The 18,802-nt window shown below is 40.0% G+C and overlaps 1 protein-coding gene across 1 annotated transcript in view; it reads right to left on the minus strand.

Moving 5' to 3' along the window:
* Positions 1-316: 316 nt before the first annotated feature.
* Positions 317-18,802, minus strand: part of SEL1L3 (SEL1L family member 3) — a 70,259-nt gene continuing 51,773 nt past the window's right edge. Inside the window, 7 exon segments of the mRNA XM_030565226.1 lie at positions 317-1,485; positions 4,541-4,613; positions 4,708-4,810; positions 12,872-12,999; positions 14,304-14,413; positions 16,857-16,941; positions 17,047-17,137. Of these exon segments, the coding sequence (XP_030421086.1) occupies positions 1,343-1,485; positions 4,541-4,613; positions 4,708-4,810; positions 12,872-12,999; positions 14,304-14,413; positions 16,857-16,941; positions 17,047-17,137 (733 nt within the window). The 3' untranslated portion in view covers positions 317-1,342.

The raw sequence follows: 18,802 nt of genomic DNA on the forward strand, positions 1-18,802 counted from the left end.
ACTAAATGAAAATTTTTGCTGACAGGATCTGCTTTTCTTGAAAATTTTCAGATTTTTTGGTCAAAGTCTGAAAATGTTTTGGCTTTTGTTTTTTTTCAATGAAAAGTCAGGACTGTCCATGGGGGAAAACCCCATCTGCTGCTGAGCTTTTCTGAAAATGCTACAAATAGTGGAGCACTGCTTGATCGCAGTTTGATGAGATTACCTGCACAGATTATATCCTCTAAAGCCAATTTGTGGATACAAGATTTGTGTAGAACTATCCTAACTGTAGCACAAGATAAAAAGACAAATAAGCCAGTTACCATACAGTTAGCAATAGAAAAATAATTTTATTTACTCTTGTAAATAAAGCAGTGCAAAGAGATTAGATTTAACCGACAGTAATGCATAAATGGATACAATTACCTATGACCTATACACACACCTGCTGAATACATACAGTCATTCCTTCCTACATCCACTCACTTTGTGCAGCTTTAAAATCAGACAGATGAGATCTATGCTTTGTATGATTACTTCCCGTATATCCTGTTATCCTGCCTGTCCTAACTAGCACTTTTATTATTTATTATCATTTGTATTACCGTAGCCTACTGGACCTCTAGACATGGAATCAAAGACCCCACAGCACTAATGGTGTATAAACATATTAATTAATGGAAATGACACCTGATCAGTAATTTAGTTCAAGGACAATTAAAGATATACTGTAAAACTGGAGAGAAATCCCTTCCTATGTTACCCATATAAGAATTTGAGAAGAAGCTGTTCACTGATTTACTGTGACACTGCCACTTTTTTTTGTATTTTTTGGTAAAGGGAGCTGCTCCCTATAATCAGTTGCTTTTGTGCAGCTACCCGATACATTCAAAGCAAACAAAGACTGGCTGCCAAGCCTCCAGGAACAGGGCTACAGGAAATTTAGTCTTGCGTCTAAATGTGGGCAAAGACTGTTTAGTCAAATATTAGATACCGTGGGTGAAATCTTAGCCGTATTGAAATCAACGGGAGTTTTGCCACTGACTTCAGCGGGGTCAGGATTTCAGCCATTTTTCTATTCCCATCAAAAACAAGACCATACAATGCATGCAGACGTATAATCTCATGAGATAATCAACATGTATTCTTGGTTTGGTTTTTTAAAAATTTCCTTCTGCCTTATATAATAGATAGATTAGATCACTGGGTTTGCCCAGGTTTAACTAAGAGCAGGATTTAGCCCATGGGGTACATAGTTAATACCATTCTATACAGTTGTGAACTCTTAGTATTGTAACTGCTCAAGACCATGCCATTCTAATGTTTGCTTTGGAATTCCGATCTTTCAGAGAATTACCCCTCAGCTGATCAAATGGGGATGCTGAGCTACATTGTTTGTGAGAGTAGATTCCTCTTGCTCTGTTGATCTAGTGTCATTCGTGTTTTCAGTGGAAGAATGTACATCTGGAGATTGTTCTGGCCGTGGTGCCTGAGAATCATTGGCTGTAGAAAAAACACAAATACAGAATAAATATTGAAATGTAGAACTGTATATAAAGTATACACGTACCTATCTGGCTCCCTTACACACATCTAAATAAAACTACACAAAAGAAAAATCAAGCATTCAAAAATTAGGAAATGTCAAAATAAGTATCCCAATGTAACTTTAACTGTGCCCCCTTTGTGTGTATGCATTATGATGGCCCCTAAATTATATCAATTGCATCTGGTAATAAAGGACAGGGCTTTCAAAATCAAGTTTAGAATGTATCTGTGAACAATTTATATATGTTGTAAGTCTTATTTCTTAATAATCCAGTATATTTTATATTAACAAAGGAATATTTGTGATTATGAGAGATTATTTTCCAAAACGTAATTTATATCTAAACTGTTGATGGAGATGTTTCAAATCCTGCCTAGGATAGTATTGTACTTTCACTTAGGGCAGGGATTCTCAAACTGGGGTTCAGGACCCTTCAGGGGGTCACGAGGTCATTACATGGGGGGTTGTGAGCTGTCAGCCTCCACCCCAAAACCCACTTTGCCTCCATCATTTATAATGGTGTTAAATGTATTAAAAAGTATTTTTAATTTATAAGGGGGGTTGCACTCAGATGCTTGCTATACAAAAGGGGTCACCAGTACAAAATTTGAGAACCACTGATTTAGGGCTTGTCTACATTGTGCTGCAGTATGGCTGATGACATGGGGTGTTAACTGCAGGACACACCCAAGTATTGAGTACTAACTGCCTCGTGCGGACACTGCTAGTGCAAAGTAAAAGTTAGCTTTAGAGAGAGGACTACATTAATTGGAACTAGTATCTTTTAGTTTACACTAGCAGTGTCCACATAGGGTAGTTTGTGTGCAACATTTTGGTGTATTCTGCAATTCACAACCCCGCTGTCCACACTGTGGCACAGTGTAGACATAGCCTTAGTAACCGATTTTACTTTATTTGGTTACAGTAATAAGCCTGTCACCATACACCCATTCTACGAAGAGTAGACGATAACATTTTTAAGTTTGCAAGAAAATATAATATAATGGAAACTCTCTTTCCATAATTTGTCCATATTTCTTCCATAGTTTGCTGATCAAAAATTGTCTTGTCCTTAGATACGTGCCTACCTTTGCTCTCTTTTTTTATTTGTGGTTGATCATGCTCTTCAGCTTTGTTGACCAATGATTTACTGTCTATTGCACATCAGGAGCACTTTCCCCTTAGACAATGTTTTTTTGTCTGTAATATTCCTTTAAACTGAAAAAAAAATTCTAGGAGACTGAGGCCTGATATGTGGCCCCAACACTGATTCTCTACTTCCTCCCTATCAGAAAAGAAAGCAATGGGCGGGATTTTCCACTCTGTTAGATCCATTTTGACCCACTCTTGCTCTTCTATGACTGACTGTATACTGGTGTAAAGTATGAGCTTCCGCCCATTGGTGTAAGTCAGAGTTGCTCCCCAGTAACTATTACACTGGGACTGAGTGGCATGGGATGAGGCCCAACTGGCTCCACTGCCCATGCAGCTCAGTCAGGGTGCAGAATACAGCCCACTGAATCTGGTGGCAACAATCACCTGAAGTCATAAACTCATTAGTCTGATTATTCACAAGGTGATAGGTATAAGGACTATAAAAGAAAATGATCTATTCATTCAAGTTATTATCTCTTGAAGTTAATGATATACTAGGAATCTTCATAATCACAGCCTTAACAACAGGTTTAAATTAGTCATCAGTGCCAGGTTTCATTCAGACTTCAGTAACTAATGTGATGGTCAAAGCATCAGAAAGGCTTAACACAAAAGGTAACAAAAAAAAAGTGGTAATAAGCATAACCTCTCCTGTGATACTAATTACTTCTCTGAACCTTTATTTCAAGGATAGATTAAAAATCTTCTTACTGCTGCTTAACCCAACTCTAGTAATATAAAAATATTTTACTAGAATAGGACACATGAAATTGACATTACTGAACTGTTTGTTCTTTATTTTTTGTGTGTTTTATTCCCATTACTCTAGTTAACTGTACTTCAAGAAGGAGTACAGAGATGAGGAAAAGAAATGTGCGTGGGGCTGGAAGGAGTGATTTGTAATGTAAGATTCAGAGAGCTAAGTATGTATTACTTGGAGAAGTGATGACTACGAAGGGCCATGATAACAAATATCTGTGGGGTGTGAACATCAAGAAGGGAGAGGAATTACAAAATGAGGATCGTACACTGGGTATGATGAAGAATATGAAAATTCAGAATGCATTAGGAGGAAAAAATTCCTAAACCAAAACTTTAGGCTGGATTTCAGGGAAAACAGTATAATAGTGAGGTGTATTGTGGAATACTCTCCCCAAGGAAGTGACAGAAGATAGATCACTTGGAGCATGTGAAAACTTGTTGGGGGAAAAAAAAACACTCAAAGTATAGTGGGGATAATCCTGCACTGGCAGAGAGATGGGCTCTCTAATACTAGATCTTTTCCCATTTCTGTGACTATCATTCCAAACAAAAGGAAGCTGCAGTTTTCAAGCTACAATAATTATGTTAAAAACAGCCAAGGCCTTAGTAACAAAAGCCCTTAATTCACTTGTACATCTATTAATAGCTTTTTGGAGGATGAAAAGGTAAAAACAGTATCTTACTTAGGATGCTGAAATAAAGCAGAGTGCTACAATGCTCCTCCAATCAAATTGTGTTTGGTTAAAATTAATGAAAGAATGGTGAAATGGTTCCTGGGGGGGAAATGGCAAATATCAATACATAGTTCCAAATTACTGATCTGGTGCAAAATTATTATTCTGTGCTTGAGGCCTGAGTCTGCACACCCTTACTCATGCTGATGCTTTGGAAGGCAATAGGACTACTTGCGTGAGTTAGATCTACTCCTGCAATTAAGAGACTGAATTTGTAGGACATTACTTGCTTTAAATTATATATGAACTGCATGCTGGCACCAAATCTTGAAGTCTGTTATATCTTTAAAGTTCCCTATTTTATGTCTAGAATTATTTTTTTCTAGATTATTTCAGGCTGACCGTGGCAAATACTTACCAGACAGAGACTGAAAATATTGCACTGCAAATGCAATCAATATTGACACAAGAAAGGTTCCCATGAAGTAGATCTGCAATAAGGTTAGAAATGTGTGTTAGATCAATACAAAGGCAGGTACCGGGCTCTAACTGTACTGATGAATGTGACAATGGAATAATACATACCAGAGTAGAATGCAAAATGTTATTCCAGAAAACTCGTAAGTAAAAATAAAGCAAAGCTAATGAGCATGGATTAATTAATTCTTGATTGCAATGACTCCAGCACCTATAAACAAAAATAAAAAGTGGTGTTGAATATTTTGTTTTGTACTTCTATAGCAATGGGACTACAGGAAGTAAGTGACTTACCCAAAGTCGCACAGCCACTCAGTAGCAAAGCTGGGAATAGAGCTTTCATTCCCTAACTGACAGGTCTATGCATTAACCACTATGTCATCCTTCCTCAAATATCTGTAAGGTGATTCTACAATGTTACAGATTACTGAGTGAACTTTCAGAACATACTGTACTTCACTTAGAGGATAGAATGGGAATTGCTTTATGTGATATCAAGAAAACTAGCTCTCTGTAAGTAAACGGAACAGATATAACTGTTACGTATCCGTAACTGGAGTTCTTAGAGATGGAATCTGCGTGGTCCTAACTCGCGGGACGCACCGGGGGGGGGGAGGTGCAGTTGAGTCGGTGGATCCTTTTTGTAGCAGAGCCTCTAAGAATGCTCATGAACCCCTCCCTACCTCTCTCTTCTGTGTGCCTGCAAATTCTGAAGGTGAGGCAATGAGAGGGGGAGTGGCACTTCCTGCTGCCACAGTTCCTTCCAAACTTGCCTTCTCAAGTCAAAATTCCATTAGGATTCCCAGGAATGTGGGTGGGGAGTGCAGAGCCCATCTCCACAAAACCTCCAGTTACAAGTAAGTAACCTCCATTTCTTCTTCAGGTATTTGCTGCACAGTCCCACTCACTTGATAGTTTGGCAAGCAGTACCCCATCATGAAAGGTGGGACTCAGAGTTCCAATTGAATAGGAATTATAGTACTGCTCCATCAAACAGACGTTAGGTCTAGGGAGAAGTTTTGTAAAAAGTATGTGTGGAGCTCCAAGTAGCAGCCCTATAGGGCTCTGCAACTGGGACATGTCTAAGGCAATTGATGGAGGTAGCAATTGCTCTGATAGTATGACCCAATCCAAAGAAGGGGTGGAATGAATGCTAGCTTATAGATTTCCTCTATGCCCCGTCTAACCCCACTAGATAAAGTCTGAAGACAGTGTGTGTCTTTTATGGCTGTCTGCATATGAAATAAAGAGACTGGAGGATTTCTGAAATTCCTCGACTCTAGTAATACAGTAAGCCAGAGCTCTTTTAGCATCTAACATATGCAACTTTGACCCCCCTATGAGAGCGTAAACCCTAGGGGAAAAAATTCTGATTAACATGAAAGTCAGGTACCACCTTGGGAAGGAATCTAGGATTAGGGCAGAGGCCACCGTATCCTTGTAGACGATACCTGATGCGCCATGTGGTGGTAGTTCACTCATTTACCTAGCTGAGGCTGTGGCTACTATGAAAGCAATTTTTATAGATAGATGGTAAAGACAGCAGTCTTCCATAGGCTCAAAGGGAAGTGTCATTAGCTGTTTAAGGAGTAAATTGAGATACCATGACGGTATTGGATCCTTTATTTGTGGGTATATTTTGGCAAGTATGACCCAGGGATCTCTGGGTATCCACAGGCAGAGGGCACAGCAGGGCACAGGGCTAAATGGATCCCCTGGATCTGGTCTCTACATAATAGTATATCAAAGGGTCTCGCATAAGGTCTCTACTGAAAGCCTGTGTCACATGGATATCATATCCATTGCAAAATGTATGGGTGCATAATGTGTAATGAGTTATGTATATATACACTGAAGATATATACACAAACTTAAGGTTTGTGAGTTGGGATTGGTGAGCAAGAGGGGATAAAACAAGTTTCTTTCAAGCAGAAGATGCTCTAGATGGCTGGCTGTATGTAAATTGAATATTGGATACTTCACAATGGATGCCTATTTGCAGACTGAGTAAAATGCTAATTAAGAGACTGCAAAGTCCCCAGAGGAGTTTCTCTGGAAAAACAACCAGCAGGGGATACACTGTTTGCAGTGAAGAAAATGGATTGTTTGAACTATTTTGGGGTTGCACAGGTACACCTTAACCTAAAGGACAAGCTGCCAGTGTGTTTGTTTTATGAACAGAGCATCACAGCCGGTCTGGCTGTTTAACCCTGGGGGTGAGTCTTTGAGTAAGCCAACATTTATGAGGCAGGTTGTCCTGTTAATTAAGTTTAGGTTCTAGAAAGCATGTTACAACTTTATTTTATAGGTAAAGATTCATTTCCATTAAGTCTACTTGCTTCTTCTTGAAGCTCTATTATTTGTTAAATAAACTTTTACCTGATTTCACTATAACCATATCTAAGTGCTGTAAATTGAGGTGAGCAGTGATCCTGAGATGTAATTGGTAAGCTGAGGTATACTGTTTCTTTGGGAATAGTAGATCTGTGAATTCTGTGAGTGTCCATGGACAGAACAATCCAGGGGTATGACCCTTGCCAGGCACAGACAAGGCTTCCTCGCACTAAAGGCAGGTGGTGGTGAGGTGCCTTACAATCCCGGGTACCCCCAGGAAGCATCACAGCAAGTTCCTTCATAAATCTTCTAACTGTATTATGTGCAACCCTGCAAGGTGAGGATCTCATCTATATATTTCTTTAATGACAATTCATGAAGTTCTGTTACATCTCTGTTCAGCTGATCTACCAGGCAGTTGTCCTTGCCTGCTAGGTGTAGAGCTATGAGATAAAAGTTGTGCTGGATACAGCAATCCCATAATGCAACTGCTTCTTTGCAGAATTGGGAAGTGTGAGACCCTCCCTATTTGTTGATATAATCCAGTGTCATTGTGTTGTCTGTGACAATTGCATTATCTGTTCTGGCTGTGAGGCAGACATAATTTGAGAGCCCAATGGATTGCTCTCATTTCCAGGTTTTCCTGAGAACTCCAGTGACCTTGAACTGTCTATTTGCGAAATGCACTTCCCATCCCTGCTAGTGGCATCTGAGGTGACTGTTTCAGATAGGACTGGAGAGGCGAAAGCTACCCCTCTCAGAACATTGTAATGTTGAGTCCACCATGTCAAGGATATCAGTATCTTACTTGAAATGGTCAACTTCATGCACATGCCATCTGTGCTTGGTCCATAATTAACATCTGCCAAAGCTGCAGACTTTTCATCCTGAGCCGAGCATAAGTTTTGACATAAGTGGCTAAACCCATGAAGCCTAGAAAGAACATGCCTCTAAGTGGGATCTTGATGAAGCCCCTCTGTAGTGGATTGATGCTTCAGGCATCTTTCTTCTAATAGAAAGGCTTTGCCCTCCAGGGAACTGAGACCTGCTCCTATAAAAGAAAACCTTTGTGTAGGTGGCAGAAGAGATTTTTTTCTTGTTTACCATGAGTCCTAACTTTTTGAAGAGGGATTGTGCGTAAAGTTTTCAACCATGGAAAGGTACTTTGTAAATACCCATGGGACAGTAGCTGGGTAAGATTTAGTACTGGAAGTGGTCTTTGTCTAACCAGGAAATGAAGATATTTTTGATGCCTGTATCTGATACAGATATGGAAGTACATCTTTCAGACAGATTGACTTAACAGCTCTCAAAGGTGGTCAGGAACGCTATGACAGATGCTTGTGTCAACATGAGGAAATTTGATTTTTTGATAAAGGAGACAGGTCTTCCATAGATCTAACGTTGCACAGTCCTCAGTCTGTCTCTGATACCAGAAAATATCTGGAGTAGGAACCTTGTCCTTTGAATTCCCTTGGCAGCTCCTCTGTGGCTCTTGATTCCAGCAAGGAATGATTCTCTGATCTTAACGTACTCTTGTGAGAGGGTCCCTGAATTGGGATAGAAGTGGCATGCCGGCAGGGAAGAGGAAAGGAATCTAATCAAATGGCATAACCACTCAATAATATCTCCAGAATTCATTTGGGATGTGATGGAATTGTGAGCACTGACATAATAGAAAAGTCGGGAAAGTTGGCAGGGTTGGAAGGAGGTTACAGGTTGGTCTGAAGCTTCTGATCATCATGTCAAACTCAAGGTCTGATGTTTGAATTTGATGTTGCAACTGATGGTTGTTTTCCCTTCATTTGCGGCTTAAAAGGCTTTCTCTTCTGTGACTGAGTAGAAGAAGGCTGTTGATGCTGAAAATGACATCTTTCTGATGACAATAAGATGATCCACAATAAGATGATGAAGAAGGGGGACAGAATTTTCTATGGTACCTGAAGACAGGTCTCAAACTCCTCTTCCTCTGAGCTAGGTAGACACCTAAAGGTCTTGCAGTAGACCTCATGTCCTTCATCTTCTCCAGCATCTCCTTGGCCTTATTACTGAATAATCACAAGACCTCTGAAGAGAAGATCTTCTACCTTCGATTTGGTTTCAGGTTAGAGAAAGAAGATCTGAGCCAAGCGTGTCAGCATAATATGATAGCTGAAGCAACCATTCTCACAGCTGAAGCTACAAAATGAAAAGAAGCTCTAAGCATATTTAGTCATTGCCTTCCCCTGTGTTTCCAAGGTGTTGGACAGATTCCTTAGCTCTTTGGGGAGTGTTTTGGCAAACATGAACATCTTTTCCCATAACTGATATTGATAATTTAACATTACTGCCTGGTAACTTGCTACTCTAATTCTGAGCTATGCAGATGAAAATACCTATCAGCTGCTTCCATCTTCTTTTACTCTCTGTCAGAAGGTGTGGAATGTGATTGCCCTCTTCTGGATCTTTGTTCCACTCCTACCACTAAAGACTTAGGGGTAAGGTATGCATGAAAGAATGAAAGCTTGTAGAGCAATAGATATAATTTGTCAGCTTTTTTCAATATAGCCTGACAAAGTGAAGGAGTAGACCAACTGTCTTCACAGGCTGCAATAGCTTATCTAATATTGGACAGATAATCTTATTTTAAAACAGGATTGAGGCTTCCAGTGTGACCGATGGAATTGCAGTGCCATTGCCATTCTGTCCACAAGTCGTGGAACTGTAAAGCATCATCAGAGGGATTGGAAACTGAAGCAACTCCAATATTTTCATCCAGGAAAGATTCATCATCAAGTTCTGGCTCCAACTCTTGATAGTCCACCTGAGCTGTAGGCTCCTCCTCTTCTTCTGAAAGAGTATCAGAAATTACAGTAGGAGAATGAACTTTGAAAACAGGAGAAGTCAACTGATCTGGGAATCTCGGAGATGAGGAGTAAGACATTTTGTGACCCCTCGTCGGAGAGGGGTTCTGACAAGAATTCAAAACATTCCTATACTGTCTACATCAAGGCCAGTAGGGCCACCTAGCCTACAGTGGTATCTGCCAATCATGCCACTAACTAAACTCAGGCTGCATGTCATATTTAGGAGGACATGTTTTCTAGATATCAAACCTAGAAGTGTGTTCTTTCTCATGAGCATGGAAACTGGGAGGTATGTTGGTATACCTAACATGAGATGATCCTTCCTCAGACTCTGGATACAACCTCAGATCCAATTGGATCAGACACAGATTACTAGAGAAACTACAGGACTGACGTGTAAAACTGAGAAGGGGAAACAAATGTATTGGTAGAGCTACAGGGTGTGTTAGGGGGAGAAAGGGAGGTGTCTTATATTATCTGTGAGAATTCATCCAGTCTCCTCCTTTTCTCTCTCTGGGAGATCTGAGGAGTATAACAAGTGGGAGCTTTCCTACTATTCCCCTTAGGGGAAGAAATCATTTTTGTCCATTGTAGATCTGCGAACAGATCTGATTTCGCATTTTATGGTGCTCTTGCGATATCACTGTAGAGACTGGGGTTAGTTTGGATGGGTGATGTAGAAACAACTGTTGGCTCTGGAATGATCTTCAGGTCTGATGTGAACTTCAGGAGTGGTGGATGACTCTGAAGCAGGGATCTATCCTGAGCTAAAATCTATCTTAGTCTTTGATTTACGACCCAATGTTCTCTGATTTGGATCTGATGGATACAAGAAGTGTCCTGAACATGGTTTGGCCCTACTAATGGGAACCTTCTTGTCTCACACAGTTTTTCTCGGAACCAAAGTAGAAGGATCTGAAGGCTTTTCCTGTGGTTTAGCTCTACTTTCGGAGACTGGCACTGATGAAGTCTGAGTGTGTTGAGATCGGATCCAATCATCTGCAAACTTACTGCACTGAGGTCTTGGATCCTGATCCTAGGGCAGATACTGGACATTTTTGAATAGTGCTCTTCATCTTCTTAGTCCCTGATGGGCCAGGAGCTGACACTGGCCTTTTCAACTTAGATACAGACTGTTTAGATAAGTTGTATCTGGGAGGCTTTGCAGCCAGAGCTTCTTGCAGCAATAAGGTTTGCGGCCTGTTCTAGTGCTCCTTCTAAGTTCTTGGGCAAATGCTCTGCAGATGGAGCACCTTGCAGGAGAGTGCCTTCTCTGAGGCATGCCATGCATCTGGTATGGGCATCTGACACCAGGAAGACTGCTGGACAAGACAGGCATCTTTTGAAGCTAGGTCTCTTAGCTTTCAGAACCACCATGGAACTTATAGTCAGAACCGAAGGCTTAACTAACTATCCTAAGAATAGTATCAGGGGGTAGCCGTGTTAGTCTGGATCTGTAAAAGCAGCAAAGAGTCCTGTGGCACCTTATAGAATAACAGACGTATTGGAGCATGAGCTTTCGTGGGTGAATACCCACTTTGTCGGATCCATGCACCCATGAAAGCTCATGCTCCAATATGTCTCTTAGTCTATAAGGTGACACAGGACTCTTTGCTGCTTTTATCCTAAGAATAAAAATCTAACCACTAACACTGACACTACACTAAGCTAAGGCACTGAGTTGTTTTAGAGAGAAGAATCCAGGTTGAATGGAACTGGACAGGTTCACATTTGTCCGCTGCTGCAGCTGGAAATAACTGAGGGAGCACTGCACCCCCCTTTTCTATAGCCCTGTCATAAACAGATAGCTAAGGGTTAATGTCTCTTTCACCTGTAAAGGGTTAACAAACAGTGACCTGCAACACCTGACCAGAGGACCAATCAGGAGACAAGATACTTTCAAATCTGGGTGGAGGGAAGCCTTTGTTTGTAGTTTTGGGGTTTTGCTTTGTTCTCTCTAGGCTCTGAGAGTGACCACACATACCTACAGGCTCTCTAATCTTCTGTTCCAATTTTGTAAGTACAAAAGTAGAAAGACAGTTTAGTCTTTTTAATTGTTTTTCTGTATTTGCAACTATGTATCTGGCTGGTAGAGTTTTACTGTGTATTTGGGTGAAAGTATTCTAAATTGTATTTCTGCTGGAGAAAGCTTTCTTTCTATTGTCTATAAGCTGAAAAACCCTGTATATTTACCATCTTGATTACAGAGACAAGTTTTATGTTTTTTCTTCTTTTATTAAGTTCTCCTCTTTTTTAGAATCTAGTTGATTTTTGGTTATCTTTTGTAAGACTCCAGGGAAGGGATTCTGCACTCACCAGGGAATTGGTGGGGAGAAAGGAAAGGGAGGAGGGAAGAAACACCTGCTCTCTGTGTTTATCTCTGTATCTCTCTCCGGGGAAGAAAGGAGTGAGGAAGGGAAATGGTTTATTCCCCTTTGTTGTGAGACTCAGGGAATCTGGGTCTTGGGGGTCCTCAGGGAAGGGTCTGGGGAGACCAGAGTCTATCAGGCGCTCTACCTAAGTCTTGAGTGGCAGCCTATCAGATCTAAGCTGGTAATTAAGCTTAGGAAAATTCATGCTAGTACCCATTTTTGGACACTAAGGTTCAGATTTGGGAATTATACTATGACAAGCCCTGCCCTCAGAATGTTCAGGAACACAGAGGAGAGGAGCAGGAGGGGCATGTGTGCGTGCTAACAAGCACTGCTACGAGAAGGTTCCACTGTCTGAGCTGCATACACTAGTGCATCGCGTGAGTGGGAATATGCAAAGGACGCTTGAAGAAAAGCCAGAATTTCCAAAGTGAAAGCAGACATGTCAGCATGTCATAGCAAAACGAGCAGAAATAAATGGAAGCGTTCCTAATTCAGTACTCTATATTATTTCTCATATTTGCAGTTAAAAGCCTATCTTCGGCATTTTACAAATGGAACAGGTACAAATTGCTAGAGCCTAGTTTGGCAGTAAAATTTAAGGCTCCAGTGCGGGATCAGAGCACTCAACTAGTCCCAGTGATATTTGCAACAAGTAATAATGTGAGTAAAGATAAGAATTCTAGCTCTTGGTACTGAAAGATGAATATATAAACTCACCTTTGATAAAGCTCCTGAAGGATGGAAATATTAGTAGACCGGAGAGTCCTGTTAATCTGTAAGTGATCTAAAATGTAGGGAGGAATGGAATTACCCTCTTCCATGAGAAGGGCCAAATTAAAGAATCCCTAAAATACATAAAAGATACTATTATATAGAAGAAAATACATGAATCTAAGGTCTGACCCTGCTACACTGAGCTCAATGAAAGTTTTATCACTGACTTCAGTGGGAGATAGATTGGGCTACTGATCGGCATGTCAATAATTACAATTTTTTTTACCTTTTTTATTTTAATACCATATGGTTCTGTGATCTTCACTGAATAAATGTGAGCACCTTATTTCATTTCCCCAAGATATGCTCATGTGAACAATACATTTACAAGAGCATCAGAAACAAGAAAACATTCCCCATGCTAATTCTAGTTCATCTTAGCGTAATGTTGAGAGCCATTTTCTCAAACTAGCTCACCAAGGATCTAAGCTTTTTGTCCCTAGATCCTGTACAAATACAGCAACAACTGAAGAGTGCATCATCACATGTCTTATACAAAGACTGAAAGCAGAAATGGACCATGTTCTGTTCCCAATTAGTCCACTCCCACGTAACCCTATTGACTTCAATGGACGTTGCAATTGTGCATCTGAGAGGAGAATTTAGCTCAAAATGGCTTGGGCTCTGATCCTGCAACTGCATCTGCTTGGGCAGACCTCTGACTTCAGTAGGGCACTCCAGAGATACAAGGGTCTGTCTGTGTGGATGCAGTTGCAGGATGGAGCTCTGAAGTGTCTTTCCCATTTAAAATTGAAGACGCTTGTTTCTCTTTGCTTTCCATTTTAGCTGCTGTTGCAGACACTGGCAGCTTTTTGTTTAAAGATCCTCGGGGCGTGTCTCAACTCTGGTAACTGCTCAAATCACATGCAATAATTTTTCTGGTGTCCGTGAGAGTTCCATATGCCTAGGGACAGCAGAACACTGAAGAACATCTGCTATGGAGATCTGAGAAAAAAAGGCTGCCCAGTGTTAAACTACTCATGTCTTTGGTACAATGTCTTGGAATATCTTGGCATTATGAGAGCACATATGCTGAAGTTTTTGGTTGTTCATGGGAACATACTGGGCCAAGTTCATCCCAGGAGTAACGCTCGGCTTTAAGGGAAGTGCACTACTATTATTAACTTGTATTACAGTAGCACTGAAAAGAGTAACAATAAACTAGACTCTTCACCTTTAGCCCTGAAAACATCCCCCAGGCTAATTTTAGTTCATCTTAGTGTGAAATAGCAAACTCGTGACTCAGATCATACTTTAAAATAAATGATACATTTATACCAGTAGGTGTGTTCACTGCATGTGTGTATCTTGATTATTTATAGCTTGTTCTTAGAACTGGTATTTCAAGAAGGTATTTTTATAACTGTGAAGATACCTGTGAATCTCCCTCTAATGCAGCTTGTGCATACATCTGCACTGACAGCTCAAGGTCTTTAGAGTGGTTCTGGTAACCATAGTAATAGAAGTCTCCCATCTTCAAGTAAGCTGTAGAAGGTAACAGTAGCAGGGCATTAACAAATATTTGTATAGAGAGAGATGAACTATTAATATTTTGAAGAATTTACTGAATTTTCTATTCAGAGCATTGTGTTATGGATAATCATAGTTTCTCTCTGCTTAACATTGTGACCCTCTTTCTATGCCAAGCCCACCAACCTCGGAAAAAACACATTCTGAATGAAATTTCTCATTGTTCTTCTTGGTTCAATGCTCTTAGGAGGACATTTCAGGTTAATCAGGCAAGGCATTTTGAAGACATGAGTTTAATTAAAAATGGGTTTTCCTATGCTTTAAAAAATTTCTAAGAAGACTGTGCAGCATAATCTCTACCACAAAACGAACAATAACCTCCAAACCCCCCAGATCTAGAAACTTCAAATTGTTTTATTCATTCGGCTTCATTAAAACTACTGGTGTCTAATAGTCTTTTGGGGAAACACTGGGCTTAGTGGAGTTGTTAGCCCTGATCATGTGAACTGGCTTCAAACACTTGTGTTCTGTTTAGATGCTTCTTCTGTATCCATCACTGTGGTAGATGGAAATCTCTCCAAACTACAGAGCTGTGTTGTGCCTATGGAGAGAATTTCTCTAGGTTAGTTGTTCAAATCCTCCCCAAACACAGAGGAACTGAATGGCTAGAATATCTTAGCACAGAGCCAAGTGATGCCTGGGATGACTTTTAAGGACTCCTATCTCTGATATAGAATGGTGATGAAATGTTCCAGGAGAGGAAATTTGGTCCAAGTATGTGTGAACATCCTGTAATGTGATCATTACAGTAGCCCATGCTGCAGAGTTTATAACCCCCCCCCACACCCTACCCCGGAGCCTGTGAGGCAGATTTTATGAGCTCTAGTTTTCAGCTCTTGCAGAGTTTATAAATTTTCTGTGGGCTCAATCCCACTGCAGTCTATGGGAATTTTGCCACTGACTTCAATCAGTGCAAGATTGAGCGCTATATTACTTACAAACAAAAACTTTTTTTTTTAACATTCATTCCAAAAGAGACATGAAATCGTGACTCCATTTAAGTCAAGAGATGCTTTGCAATTAATTTCACTCCAGAAGTTTGATGAACTTTAGATGCTTCTCTGGCATAAGACTGCACTTGCGAAGTCTGTAAGTTCTGTGAGCCAAATCACAGGATGTTACACACTCCATTAGAAAAACCTGTGGTGTTTCTAAGTTCCAATGGGTGAATCACTCTGGACTGAGTTGGGTACAGGTACCAACCGTGTGGTACTGGATTCAAATATTATGTTGTTTTTCTGTTTCATTGAATAGCTTGCATTATTATTATACTACACTTATAACAACAAAACATTGTCTCAGAATGAAATATAGCAATTGTATCAGTGTTTTTAAATACAGGATAAAATTTTCAAAAGCTTCTAACTGACTTAGGAGACTAAGCTTCATTGAAAGTCATAGATTGATTTTAAGTCTAGAAGCAACCAACAGCTCATCTATTCTGACCTCCTGCATAACACAGGCCATAGAATTTCTCCTAGTTACCCTGTACTGAGCCCAATAACTTGTGTTTTACTACAGCATAACTTCCAGAAAGGCATCGAGTTTTGATTTAAAGACCTCAAGAGACGAAGAATCCATCACTCTCCTAGGTAGTTTGTTCCAGTGGTCAGTCACCCTCACTATTACAAATGTTTCTTATTTCTGATTTGAATTTGTCTGACTTTTAACTTCCAGCCATTGGTTCTTGTTATGCCTTTCTCTTCTAGATTAAAAAGTCCTTTTAGTACCCATATATTCTCCCTGTGAAAGTACTTACACACCATAATTAAGTCAGCTCTTGATCTTCTTTTTGATAAGCTACACAGACTAAGCTCTTTAAGTGTCTCACTGTAAAGTACTTTCATTAAGGGCATTTTTTCCAGCATGTGAATCAGTGACTTAGTCACTTCTGAAAATAAGATTTAGGCTCTTAAGTCACTCAGGTGCTTTTGAAAATGTTATTCACTAACTTAAAAAAAAAAAAAAGGAAATTATCTGACAAACTGCATTAAGATAAAGGTAAGCCTGCAAAGAGATATATATTTCTACTACTGAAATTCCTGTTGGAACACTGCATTTATAAAAGAAAAAGGTGTGAATGGCAGGACTTTCTAATTTAAAGTTTCCTTTCTGAAAAGGCTACTCTGCATATTTCTGGGGGACCAGTCCTGGGTCTGGAGATCCAAGAACCAAGGAAGGGCAAAGGTAGCTTACAACCATTTTGCTGTCCACACTCAAGTTGTGTAAAGTGCAAAAAGCTAGACCCCCCCATAATCCATCCCCTTTCTTTCCTTAATTTGCTCATTAGCACAAAAATTTCACACTGTATACACAGTTGTTACATTCTCATTGTAACTAATGATTAAAACTGAAATCCTATTAATATCTGAAATAATAAAAGTTTGCTATAGCATACCAAATGAGGGAGCATTGATCTGAGATATGGAGAAATTATAATATCGCCAAACACAATTAGTAGCTAAGTATCTTCTTGCTAGTTCCTGGAAAGAAAAAGAGTAGATCTATTTATATCACAGGAAAGTTATGAGTATTACAGTATCACTAATGATTTAAAAGGCCCATGTATTATGAATAAATTTACTTACTGGTCTCTCTTCACAGATATGTGCTAAGTTTGTCTGTGACACTTCAATCCCAGCCTCTGCTGCTAAAACATAATACAGAAGAGCTTCATGCCTAAAACAGAGGACAGAAATTAAAAAAAACCCTGAAATCATCAGGATTTAGCTAAAGTTAGAACAACCAAATAAATTCTGAAACATTCATTTGCCAAGCAGAATTTGTGAGCAAGGTTTAGAAAGAAATGATTGGATATTCTATGCAACAGCTACATCTACTGGCAACATTTGGTATAACAGAATAGAATTTGGTCTAGTGTGGTTTAAGCATCTTTTCTTCTGCTTTGAGGTAGAATCAGCTCCATGTAAGGTTCTACTCTTTTAAAGTGCGCCTCCAAGAATGTTTGGTGTGTAAGGCTGGATTATGACACTAAGTGAGATGGAGTGGCCTGTTTCAAGACATAATAACCCTTCTATAAATAACGTATTTAATGAGCTTCATCTCCGCAACCTGAAACAAATAAAAACAGTCCGCGCACACATACACCACCATCATCACAACATGGACCTAACATTACATTTGCCAAATTTCACTTCTGATTGTATGCTCCATCCCTTTTTCCTACATTTTGTCTATCTAGCTTGTAAACTCTTTGTTTGTGTATGATGTACACATATCAGCATCTAGCACAATGGCACCTCAGTCCTGGCTGTGGCTTCCAGGCACTATTGCAATACAACTAATAAAAGTCAATGTCACATTTTCAATAACTGGCAGTCTACTGGTGACTGATCCTGAGGGCAGCTCCTGTTTCCTCTTCTCCTTCATTCATGAAGGCCAGGCCCTACTCAAGAAATCATGAGACTGGCTTTAAAAATGGGGGGTGAATTTTGCTTGCTTTCTGGTTTTAGAGCCTCTAGGAGTCACATTTCCAAGCTGTTCTCTGCAACCATGAAGGCTAGAAACAGGTTTGTGGTCTTTTAAATGCAAATTAAGTTTCTCACATAATTGCATGACTTCCGAGGCTTAAGCAAAGAGACCTAAAATAATAAAATAATAACAATATCCTGATATTATCTAGTGTTCTTCATCAGCAGGTCTCAAAAGTGCCTTACAAAGGAGGTGAGTATCATTATCCCCATTTACAGATGGGCAAATTGAGGCACAGATGAAAAAGTGAGTGTTGGCAGCACTGTATATCAGCCGCACCATGCAAATAAACAGGCTTTGCTCCTGTTTTCCTGCTGCTTCTATAGGATTTTAAAGCATCCTTTTCAGTGAAGAGTCTAAAACCTTGTAGAAACAGCAGGGACAAAGAGAGTCAGCACCAAATGACTAGTCAGCTCTCCGTGCTCGACCCGCACGTATTTTGAGGATTACCAGTGGCCACTGGATCAGTCAGAGACCTCTAGCATATGCAAAACATTTTGGTCAGCAAAACAGTATGTTAAGATTGGGACCCAATGTGTCTAGGAGCAAGCTGTAACAAACTGAGCTCTGCGGCAATGTCCCCGAGCTCTGCGGCAATGTCAGCACTAAATTCTGCAACAAACTGAAGTTTCCACCTCTGTGTGAGATGAATGGAGACAAATTCAAAACCAGAGGGTTTTAATGTGAGCTAAAGATGAGAACGATCAACACATCGAACAATGCAAGACTTCCATAACTAACACCAGTCTTTGCAAACGACTGTCTAAACATTCTGTGCTGTCTCAAATCTAAATGTATAGTGGTGGGAAATCAAAAGCCAGGTGGCCCTCCTGCAGAAACCAGCTCACAACT

Source organism: Gopherus evgoodei, chromosome 5, assembly GCF_007399415.2.
Source record: "Gopherus evgoodei ecotype Sinaloan lineage chromosome 5, rGopEvg1_v1.p, whole genome shotgun sequence".
NCBI lineage: Eukaryota > Metazoa > Chordata > Testudines > Testudinidae > Gopherus > Gopherus evgoodei.